Source organism: Garra rufa, chromosome 1 (genome assembly GCF_049309525.1).
Source record: "Garra rufa chromosome 1, GarRuf1.0, whole genome shotgun sequence".
Lineage (NCBI taxonomy): Eukaryota > Metazoa > Chordata > Actinopteri > Cypriniformes > Cyprinidae > Garra > Garra rufa.
The window spans coordinates 51824366-51836862 of NC_133361.1; the positions used below are offsets into that span (position 1 = coordinate 51824366).

At 37.3% G+C, this 12497-nt stretch overlaps 2 protein-coding genes across 2 annotated transcripts in view; both read left to right on the forward strand.

The window, feature by feature from the left end:
• The window catches only part of LOC141336798 (uncharacterized), a 131947-nt gene that overhangs the window by 66103 nt on the left and 53347 nt on the right, over positions 1 to 12497 (forward strand). The window lies entirely within an intron of this gene.
• LOC141342346 (uncharacterized) overlaps positions 4738 to 12497 on the forward strand; it is a 28287-nt gene continuing 20527 nt past the window's right edge. The window contains exons 1-4 of the mRNA XM_073846785.1: positions 4738 to 4853; positions 5340 to 5520; positions 11501 to 11675; positions 11808 to 12480. Coding sequence (XP_073702886.1) covers positions 12219 to 12480 — 262 coding nt within the window. The 5' untranslated portion in view covers positions 4738 to 4853; positions 5340 to 5520; positions 11501 to 11675; positions 11808 to 12218. The remainder of the gene's footprint in view (positions 4854 to 5339; positions 5521 to 11500; positions 11676 to 11807; positions 12481 to 12497) is intronic.

The window sequence follows — 12497 nt, forward strand, 5'->3', positions numbered from 1 at the left end:
AAGATCACACATGTACTCTATGTATAGAGGGTTTGCACTTTTGCACGATTTGGTGTGTTACCTGAATGTGGTATGTGGCGATACTCAGATCTAAACGGCAGCATGGATAATGTACTACTAAATACGTTGTTCTGCTAATTTATGCTGTCTAAATTACGAAAAATAAAAATATTTTGACAAACTAAAGTTAATGGGTGGTAAAAAAAATACGTACCAGCAGTATTAATTAGGATATTAGCCTAATATTTCACCAACCTGACTGGAAATGTTAAGAACAAACCCAAATGTTGTCAAGATTCTTGCCTTGGAAATCTAGGTTTAGTTTGGCCAACCACAAATGCCTTTTGTTCCTCAGACAGTTTTTTTGCACTCTTCTTAATTTGTTATAACTTTTGGTTGTCTATAGTACTGCAAAGGTTTTTTCCACTCTGAATGATACAGCCCCAAACATGACAATAATTGATGATTTTCAGCAGCAATAATCATCAAAATGTACAGCTCCTTCTCAAAAAATTTGCATATTGTGATAAAGTTCATTATTTTCTGTAATGTACTGATAAACATTAGACTTTCATATATTTTAGATTCATTATTGTTTCCTTTTATTATTTTAATATTGATGATTTTGGCATACAGCTCATGAAAACCCAAAATTCCTATCTCAAAAAATTAGCATATTTCATCCGCCCAATAAAAGAAAAGTGTTTTTAATACAAAAAAAGTCAACCTTCAAATAATTATGTTCAGTTATGCACTCAATACTTGGTCGGGAATCCTTTTGCAGAAATGACTGCTTCAATGCGGCGTGGCATGGAGGCAATCAGCCTGTGGCACTGCTGAGGTGTTATGGAGGCCCAGGATGCTTCGATAGCGGCCTTAAGCTCATCCAGAGTGTTGGGTCTTGCGTCTCTCAACTTTCTCTTCACAATATCCCACAGATTCTCTATGGGGTTCAGGTCAGGAGAGTTGGCAGGCCAATTGAGCACAGTAATGCCATGGTCAGTAAACCATTTACCAGTGGTTTTGGCACTGTGAGCAGGTGCCAGGTCGTGCTGAAAAATGAAATCTTCATCTCCATAAAGCTTTTCAGCAGATGGAAGCATGAAGTGCTCCAAAATCTCCTGATAGCTAGCTGCATTGACCCTGCCCTTGATAAAACACAGTGGACCAACACCAGCAGCTCACATGGCACCCCAGACCATCACTGACTGTGGGTACTTGACACTGGACTTCAGGCATTTTGGCATTTCCCTCTCCCCAGTCTTCCTCCAGACTCTGGCACCTTGATTTCCGAATGACATGCAAAATTTGCTTTCATCCGAAAAAAGTACTTTGGACCACTGAGCAACAGTCCAGTGCTGCTTCTCTGTAACCCAGGTCAGGCGCTTCTGCCGCTGTTTCTGGTTCAAAAGTGGCTTGACCTGGCGCCTGTACACGGTGGCTCTGGATGTTTCTACTCCAGACTCAGTCCACTGCTTCCGCAGGTCCCCCAAGGTCTGGAATCGGTCTTTCTCCACAATCTTCCTCAGGGTCCGGTCACCTCTTCTCGTTGTGCAGCGTTTTCTGCCACACTTTTTCCTTCCCACAGACTTCCCACTGAGGTGCCTTGATACAGCACTCTGGGAACAGCCTATTCTTTCAGAAATTTCTTTCTGTGTCTTACCCTCTTGCTTGAGGGTGTCAATGATGGCCTTCTGGACAGCAGTCAGGTCGGCAGTCTTACCCATGATCGCGGTTTTGAGTAATGAACCAGGCTGGGAGTTTTTAAAAGCCTCAGGAATCTTTTGCAGGTGTTTAGAGTTAATTAGTTGATTCAGATGATTAGGTTAATAGCTCGTTTAGAGAACCTTTTCATGATTTGCTAATTTTTTGAGATAGGAATTTTGGGTTTTCATGAGCTGTATGCCAAAATCATCAATATTAAAACAATAAAAGGCTTGAACTACTTCAGTTGTGTAGTAATGAATCTAAAATATATTAAAGTCTAATGTTTATCAGTACATTACAGAAATGAACTTTATCACAATATGCTAATTTTTTGAAAAGGACCTGTATGTATACACTAAGTAGTAATTTAGTATTTTATTTCAAATAAGCCATTTGATGCTGCTTATTTTGACAGAAGGTTTGCATAATAATTGCATAATACTTTACTCTTTTGATGCTTTCAGGGTGCGCTTAAATAAATAGTAACATCTCTGTAATTTGGTTTGTTTGTTCTTTAGGGTTCATTTGCATTTGTTGTGAAACTGGACTTGAACTGTGTATTTGGAAATGCAAACGCCACGTGTAACTGATTTTACGCTGGGGATCAGCCTCTCTGTGTACGGCAGCGAGCTTCTGAATTAATGATGCGATGGATGGTGTCTGCGGTGGTGCTCCGCACTTTGAGGATAAAGACATGTCAAATCCACTCCTGCCAGTTTACAACCGCTGCATGTTATGTAAAGGATCTTTGGAGATAAGCAGAGGTCTGGTTTAAGGCTGGTGCTGGTCTGCGTGTATGGCCTGAGCATGTGCGTGTGTTTTCCTAATTCCAGGATTTCTGATGTCAAACTTGCAGTTGTGTATGCTCATGCTTCCTTTAAAGGATGCCTGACGTCTTTGGTTTGGTTCTTATGATGTTACCAGAGGAATTAGTATTTGCATTTAAAGGGACAGTTCACTTAAAGGGATAGTTTGGCCAAAAATGAATTCTGTCATCATTTACTCACCCTGTTGGTAGCCAAGTGGTTGACGGTAGCCATTGACTTACATAGTATGGAAAAAAATACAATGGAAATCAATGGCTACCATGAACTTATTATTATTATTATTTTTATCTTACTGATCTAAGACTTTTGAACAGTGTATATTCAGAAAATGGTAATGAAATGTATCTTTGGTTATCACGTGCCATTTGATGAGATGAGAACTAACAGTGGTAATGTCTAAGACATCTTGCAAGAAACTGTTGTTGCCAAGTAGCTTGAGAAGACTGGGAATACAGTGCTGCACATGGGAATTGCTTACATAAGACACAAGACCGTGAGTAATAAACACATGTAAAGACCAAAACAGACAGAAAAAATTTGGCACCTGCCAACAATGCAGGGTTTTGTTCATAGATGCGTATACATAATTCCAGAAGGTGTTTGTTAGTACATCTTATGATGCTTATTGTTGAGCCCACATACGTCTGTCAGGTCTGACTTTAGATAGTGATTGATGTGTTGTGTTGTCATATCATTATGATATCTGCACAAAAAGTATGCATGAGCTTTTAAGAGCTAAATATCTTTTTCTTAAATTAACATTGTAATATTTAATTATTCTGAGTTAATTCGAGTGATTTAAGACAGGTTAAAGAGAAGAAAGAGGGGAAGGATGTGGAGACAGATGTATTCATGTTGATATGTGTTATTGTTTCATGTGAGTTCATAGTTTCTGAGGTAATTTCAGCTGTACAGAAAGTAAATTTGGAGCTTTTTCTAATTGAATTTTTGTTTGATTTTTTCCAGAATTTGTCAGAGTTCTTCAAAGCTACTTAGAAGAAAGAAGTCATGCAGGTTTGGAACGACATGAGAGTGAGTAAATCTCTTCAACACACATTTCCAGGGGGACTGACAGTGACTCAGATGTGCTACTTTTCCCTAATTCATTTTTAATATTTTAGTTTGTCATTCTCTAAAACAGCCATTTTGGGTTCTATGAAGAGAGATTCTATGAAGGCAATAAGGATGAATATCATAAGTCTTTTAGGTTTTAAATAAAAACAAAGCAAAAATCATATAACCTGTTATTATAAAATGCACTGATAATAACACATTATTGATTGAATGGTACCTTGTTTAACACTATTAATATAGGAAACATCAATAAAAGAGACACTAAACCAATAGACATAACTGATAACAAAAAAAGGAATCTAACTATGAGTTTTCTTACTACTTTTTTCCCAAAGCTTCCTTTTAACAATATTTTACTGTAAATGTGTGCCTTTAAAAAGTTATGTTTTAAAAACGTAACTTTTCTATTCATATATTATTTTTCCTTTAATATTTTTACACTGCAATAGAACAAGCTCTTGTGTACTGCTGTCTGGCCAGTCGAGTCAGGATTTTATTTTCAAAATGTTTTATTCTGGATAGTTTGCGCCCTCTGGTGGAAAAAATAACTATACTATAATACAAATCCCACAACAAAATCTGTTAAGAAGTAGATCAGTTTGGGGATTAATAACAATTAGCCTAATATTTACTGAAAACTCACGTTTAGGTGTGAGCTCTGCATGAACTTATGTCTGGTTTCGGTTCAACTGTGGTGATGTCGTATTCGTTTTTTTGAATAGGATATAAAACTGGTTGAACACAAATGTGAGAATTTGACTGACGGGGAAACATTTAATTAACAAACTTGAGAAAAAACCTTACCGCTTAGCAAAAATTTTATTAATAAAACGTGCTAGAAAAATTATTTTAAACTTGTATGGAAGTTTTATCAACACGCATGGTTGATGAAACCATCGTTTATTACAGTACAATAAAATCTCTTCAGCCAGGAAGGTAAGCTTAATTTCAGCATTCGCATCTGTGTTATGATTAACATCCTAATAAAACGTCGAAACGGTGATATGCGCCCTGCAGTTTGTAATTGTTTACAATGAAACCGGTCGAAAGATCCGGTTGGCGGAAATCCAGCACTGTAACAGGTTAACATTCGCTTTGTGTACACCACTTCCGCATTCTTCTGCATTCACTTTATTAGGTTATCAAATACAGGCGGGAAACTTGGAAAAACATATTTCTGTTTCTGTAGTCCCCGTGTCAAGTAGCCTACCAGATACAAATTCTTCCAAGCTCAGCCGGTGACAGGTAACTTTACGCAAGAGTCAAATATGCAGCTATTTTATAGTTGGTCAAGCTAAATTAGCCATTTAGAAAACTCGTAGATTTATTGATATTTTTTTACTGCCTTGGTTGAGTCCAGAATTAGAATGGAATATAAATGTCAAATCACAGGCAAATTACTTGAATTTGAATGTGAATATTGCGTAAATGAAGCTTTATTTTTACTTTGTGAAGAGGGGACGGTATCATTGAATTGGTTTGGTGATTTGTACTAGTGGTTTGTGGTATTATTATTTTTCATTTTTAGGTCTTAATGTTAATTAAAGTGTTTTAAAAGTTAAAGTCAATATGCGGCTGTTGCGTTTAAGGCAAGCAAAATATCTGTACATCACATTTGGTCTATTCAGTTGCTACAAGTGTTAGGCATTGCTTTATAACTATGTATTTGAAACAGAACTGCATCTGTTGCATGTACCCTAATGCTGTTTTAAAATGGCTAAATGATTACAGGTCGCACTGTAGATCGCACTATAAAGTCAGCGGCCAAATGGACCCGTTAGATGTGAAAACAGATGAAGAACTGCTGTTTTTCTTCCACCGGAAAAAGACAGAAATTTCGTGCATAGAACAACCACACAGACTCCTCACTCAACTGCGCGACCACGACCTGTTTCCGGAAAAACTTTTTGAGGTAGAAGCACACCCACTATAATCACTCTCTCTCTCTCTCTCTCTCTCTCTCTCTCTCTCTCTCTCTCTCTCTCTCTCTCTCTCTCTCTCTCTCTCAATTCAATTCAATTCAATTCAATATGTGCTTTATTGGCATGACAATTGACCTTATGCACGGAGCGTTCTTTAGAACTTCCGCATAAAGAAAAGCCAGCTCTTAAACTTCCGCTGAAGCTCATTTTATATGTGTTATATTATATATTAGGTGGACACTCGTGAGACTCATCTACTGCCTCGTTCTTATCAGAAACTGAGAAAGAATAGAATTGCAACATTATAAACAATGTTAGCGGCATGAACATTCAGTTTCATATTATTTAACAGCATAATTTAAATAGCTAAATAATTTAAATGCGGAGCCTGGTAATCCCGTACTCTCCCTATCTGCATGGTTGTACATTTAAATGCTGACAGCTAAACACCATCATAATGTGTTTATGCTAACATTAGCTAGCTAGCGATATTTCTCTTCAAGGACATCTTAATCATATTTTTCATAATCACTAACTTGCCTTCATAGTCATGAACACATTTTTTAAATCTTGCAATATTTTAAAGCCTTTATTATTTTCTAACTCTACAGCTGTGAAATAAAATGTACTTCAGGGACTCACTTTTCATTCATAAAAACGGCATCGGAAAAAAATGGCTTTTCACGGAAAACGTCTTTTTTTGGCTAAAATAATATGGAAAAACGAGCAAAGTACGCTCATATTACGGTACAGTACAGTTGACCGGAAATGACTTAGCTGGCTTGACTAAACAAGGGAGTATTCCTTGCATAAGGTCAATTGTTACAGTGTATTGCCAAAGCAGAGTGGTTACATTGAATGTATGCAACAGAAACATGCCTGTATATACATTTAAAATGCAAGACAAATAATTAACATTTTAGAATTCTATGAACAATTTAAATTTCAATGTGGTGTGTGTGTGCATTTGTGAATGTGGGTGGGTGCATCACTGATTTGTTGACTCCTCCCTCTTTTTATGACAGACATCAATGTATCTTGCAGCTAGTAAGATACAATCTTGTTTTTCACCTAATAAATATTGAAGTTGTGTTTTCTTGTTTAACATTTTAAAGTCAGGGTGATTTTGTTCTAATTTCTTGATAGTTAGGACAGCTGGTGAGGAAGTGTTGCTCTGTCTACACTTCCCCATGATTACCTTATTGGCAGATGCGGCTCTCTTTGGGCAGCCAGTGCTGTCGATATCTGTCTCCATAGTCAGAGTATGATTGCTCAGTCTGTACCTCGTCATTTGTCTCCTTAATTTACAGTTTTTCACTGTACTCAATCTGCAGTTTACTTTGATTTTCTGTTGTTTCATTCCAATAGGATAGATAATTTTCTTTGTGTGCTTTTATAATTTTGTGAATGGATATTTCATTTTCCTGATTCTGGATGTTGTTAGTCTGAATCACTAACAACTGAATCTGAATCAGGGGACTTTTTTCAGGGTTCACTTCATGGTTTTTAAGGGCTTAAAAATGGTAAGAGTTGGGGTTACTAATTTTTTTTTTTAATTTGATGGCTTGTTTCTCAATGCGCATTAGTAGAGGGTATTGGCCTAATTCTGCCCTTCATGTGTTGTTCGGTGTGTTCCTCTGTCTGTACTCTGAGATTTAGAGATGTTCCGATACCCTTTTTTCCTTCCCGATACCGATTCCGAAACCTGGGCTCAGGGTATTAGCCGATACCGAGTACTAATCCGATACCTGGGTGTGTAATTGTATATACAGCTTTAGATAATACTAATAAATTATTTATGGTGTGCTTCAGACTTTTCCCTTAATAAAACAAACATACAGTCATATATACAGTGAACTAGAGTATTTTCATTATCTGACATACATTTGACAGTAATTTTTTTTTTATATAGCTAGCATTACTAATCTGGTTTTCTGACGTACATCAGCGCTGTTTATAACAGACAATTTTGGGCAGAATTTGAAAGATTCTCACTAGATCTCATAGCAACATTATTCACTGTGCTGCTTCTTGTGTTGATGATGTTGCAGAACTGCTTACACAGATGCATCTGTAATTGTTGGGGTCTGATTTGTCTCCACTCTTGAATATGGGGCGTTATGAGTCCTTGATTCCAGGTTTTAGGGAGATGACCAACACTCAGAAAAAAGTTGAACAGTTTTAGTAGGGCCAATCTTGATTTGATACATTTTAACCAATCTTAATATCAATCAGTTCTTTTTTTGTAATAGGGTAGTCTAATGGGTTTTTATATTTACCAATTGTATGTTCCATATGAATCATTTTTTCATATTTCTGGGTTTGTTCTGGGTTCATTTTAATTTCACTATAAAGTTGTTCAAACTGATTTTTGTATGGCTGCTTGTTCGTGATGTTTTTTTATGCAAGTAATTCCAGTTGTCCCAGAAATTGTTAGAATTTATGGATTCTTCACTAGTTTTTAGTTGATTTTGGATGTACTGTTCTCTCTTTTTTCTGAGTGTACTTTTATACTGTTTAAGTTCTTCACAATATTGATAGTGTAAATCTGCATTGTTTGGTTGTCTATGTTTTTGATTTGATAATTTTCTTAAATTTTTCCTCATGGTTTTTACAGCCTAAATCAAACCATTTTTCATTTTCTTATGTGGTTTTATGGATTTTCTTAGAGGATGTGAGGTTAGATAAATTGGCCAAATATTCAAATATATAATTTATGTTCTCTACAGCTAGATTGGCACCATCTCGATTGTGAGGATAAATTCTGCCTAGAAAGTTGTCTATAAGTAAGCATATTTGGATGGCCAATTGCTGTCACATATTTTTATTCACTTGGTCACTTGGGTGCTGCTGCTGTTGAGATCTAAGCTGCTTCGGCATAGACTGATGGAAGTAGAGAACAGGTTGTGGAGGCTGAGGTCCAAGTATAGGTCCAGGTCGCGGTACAGGTCCAGGGCAGTGAGGTGGGGGCATTGTGGCTTGGCCATAGGGTGCAGGCCTGTGGGTAGGGTTTGTAGAGCCTGGAGAAGTGATGATTTGAGGTGCTGTTGGGGGAAAGCGTCTCACTGGCTAAAAGGTAGTGGCTGCTCTAGCGTTCTTTGGGGGGCTGCCTGGGGTTCAACCCAGGGCCACATCTTTAAGAGTTTTGGCAAAAACACGAACACTGTCTTTACAGAGGTGGACATGGTCGTAGAGATGGCAGAGGTCCAGTCTGGGATGATGTGCAAGTAGGGGTGGGCGATATGGTAAAAATATCATATCACGATTTTTTCAAGAAATATCACGATTCACGATTTTATCACGATTCTTTGTCATGTTGGTTTTACTTTTTTACAAGTTGTCTGAGTAGTACAGACAAATTAATTTTTCTATTTTAAAACCAAAACCTTACAAAGTAACAAAATATAAAATAAAAAGAATGGCAGATATTTAAGCCAAAGTGGGCGAAGACAAAAAATCTTTGTCATTATTTTCTTTGTTTTTAAAAAATAAGAACAAAAATAAGCTACATGTTACAAATACACATAAAACAAACAGTGCTTTAATTTTCAGGTACAGTCCATGTATTTATCAGTAGCATTCAAGAAATTTAATTAACAAATATAAAAATAAAACACTATATACATTATATACATAAATTATACATAGAAGCAACATTTAAAGCAACTGTATTGAAGTTCTTCAGTCAAGAGCAGTGAGTGATTTTCCTTTGTGTTTTGTTTTATTAGTGTATCATCACCCAAAAATGACAATTCTGTCATCATTTACTCACTCTCGCATTTTTTTAAGCATAAAACATGCTGAACATAAAACTTATTTTGAATAATGTGGGTAACCAAACAGTTGCTGGGTCCCCAGTTACTTCCATATATTTTATTTATTTAGGGGTCAGTAGGGACCAGCTACTGTTACCCACATTCTTCAAAATATCTTCTTTTGTGTTAAGCACAAGAAAAAAAAATTAATAGAGATTTAGGACATGTGAGTGACAACATTTTTGGGTGTTCTGTCCCTTTAATGACAATCGACAGCATGTTTAGCTCTGTTGCAGAGCTGCACGCATCTATACAGGCGCGCATCCGTTTTTCTCTTAACTGTTTACTTTCACTTTAGACAACCGACTGTGTTTATATGTAATCCTTGCGTGTTTTTGACAGTATAAGCAAATTAAACGCCAAAGATAGCTCAGTTTAGTAATCAGGTGCTGTTTGACAGGCTTTTAGCGCACGTGCTTCAGGTTTACGCGCTCATGAAGCGCATGCCAGAACAGCGCGCGGACCAAATGGCGTTATCTTACCGGCAAGACTTTGAAGCACATTCAAAAAATGTACTTTTGTGATCGCGAATATGAATAAGTGCAGTGTCCCGTGAGTGAATGTACAGTATATTAAGACGGAGGCACACTGTAGCACGATACTACGATATTTATTCAAAAGCAGATCGTGGAGACATTTTAATCGTCCACGATCAAAAATCGTCATATCGCACACCCCTATGTGCAAGGTGAACATTTGGCATTCCAGCACATCTACGTGAAATGTCTGCATTTACTTTTTGTATGGTGCGAGGATGGAAGTCTGATCTGGGCAGGATGGTGGAGATAACTACTTTTGACGTCGAAAAGGTTTGTGTTGCTTTTATGGCCACCAAGGAGTCTGCTACTCACTCTTGCTGTGCCCGCTGGTCATTTGTGCCCACATGGATGATGATGTGGTTGGGTTCACCCAGATTCTCCCTGTACAGTTGTTGTAGGGCAATATCTGTTTTTGGGCACTAGAGTTTTAATGTTTTGTGTCCAGGGAAGAGCTGTTTTTCATTGATGAATTTGCCATTAGAATCAATTAAGATTATGACTTCTGCATTCTGTGGGTCATTTCCTTGCTCTTGGGGTCCCTCAGGGGCCTCTGTCTGTGGTGTCAGTGCCAGTGGTGCTGCTGCTGTGATGCTGGACTCAGGTGTTGGATTGTGGGCTGCTGTTGTCTGGGTGGTGGGAGAGCTGGGCTGCTGCTTACAGGTGTGTGTGAGGCTCTCTGTTTGTTGTCTCAGGCTTTGTATTGCTACTCCTTTGAGCAGCAGCTCCTGTTTGACTGTTTTCAGTTCTTTATTCAGGGTCTCCCTATCTTACTGCAACTTGCATATCTCTCCTTTTAGCTCCTTAACACTAGCTTCAAAGTCACGTGTGAGGTGATTAAGTTTATTTTCCAGGTGTTGTAGGTGTTCACTGGTTATTGCATGGGAGAGTGTTAGTTCCCTGGGCTTCCCTGAGTCACCTTAATATTCCTCTCACCTGTCAAGTGGATTATGACTTTCCAGTTCTCTCTCTCTCTCAATCTCTCTCTCTCTCTCTCTCTCTCTCTCTCTCTCTCTCTCTCTCTCTCTCTCTCTCTCTCTCTCTCTCTCTCTCTAACCCACCCTCTGCATTTTACTATCTGACTAGCAGAAAGTTTTATATAGTAACTCATGCTAAAAAAATGTTCAACTACCCTGTTTTTTTGGGCAGAGCAACTTAGTAATACATATTTTGGAGGCAAATACCATGCAAATATCATGTTTTTATTTTTTGACATGGTACCATAATAACATTATTTTTGTTCATTCAACAGAGCAATATGCTTTGGAGAATGTACTATGGCAATTTAATAGATGTTTATTTATTTTTATTTATTTATTTTTATTTTGAACAAAGGGATAGTAATACCATCTTTTGGATCATATATAATGGTAATACCCTAATATTTTTTATATCAATATTATAATATTGTTCATAATTATAATATTGTTTTTAGGCATTTAACCATATTAATATCATGTTTTGGGGCATGTTCTACCATCTCTTTACCATGGTACCTCCATTATACTTTTTAGAAAAGTTTTGTGTCAAAGTGTGTCAGTTAATTTTTTTGGCATATTTAGGCATAAGACGTCTAATCATACTGTACTTCCATCTTCCTTTATGTCTTCCTCTGGTAGAAAGTGAACAAGATGCGTACTCGTAAGCAGAAGCAGAAAGGCTTCTATGAGGTTCTGGACTGGCTAGAAAAACATAGACCTCAGGACATAGAACAGTTCTGGCGCTGTGTGTTTGAAGATCATATCCTGAAGCAGTACCCGACACTACGCATGCTCAGAAACAGTTTGATGGATGGTCAGTAGTTTTGATTATTATCAGCTTTACGTTTTGTTATCTAGAGGCTCACATTGTGTTACTAAGCTATGATAAAGGAAGAATGCGTTCATGTATATATGCAGTATCTTTTTATTCTTTTCTTTGTCCCAGGCCCTGTCAAACTCTATGAGAAATGTTCGGATGTTAAGACACTGACAGAGGAGGACAGTGAAGGAATGGCAGAGAAAGGGAAGGACTACACTAGAAAGAGAAGTAAAGAGGATGGAAGTAGAGAGAATAATGATGATCCTGATCTTCTTGATGTTTTCTCTGCTTTCACAACCAGCCCGAAGAAACCAAGCAAAAAAACCCTCAATCAGTCCATGAACTACAGCAGTTCTCTTCAGGGTTATAGTTAAATAACACTAAAACTAAAATCAGAAAAAAAACCTTTCTGATTTTGCAATAAAGTTAACCTTAACAAAAATAATATAAAGAATAAAAAAACTGGCAATCAGTGGTTTTCATTGTTATCAGCTTTATGTTTTGTTATCTAAAGGCTCACAAGGCTATAGAGAAAGAATGGGTTTCTATATATGTACATTATCTTTTTATTTTTATTTTTTCTTTGTCCCAGGCACTTCCAATCTCTATGAGAAATCACCGGATGTTGAGACACTGACAGAGGAGGAAGAGAGTAAAGGAGAAGCAGAGAAACAGAAGGAGAAGAGCTACAAAAGAAAGAGGAGTAAAGTTGATCGAAGTAGTGAGGATAGTGATGATCCTGATCTTTTCTCTGCTTCCACACGCAGTCAGAAGAAACCAGGCAAAAAACCCTCATTCTGTGAGTCCCTGAACTAC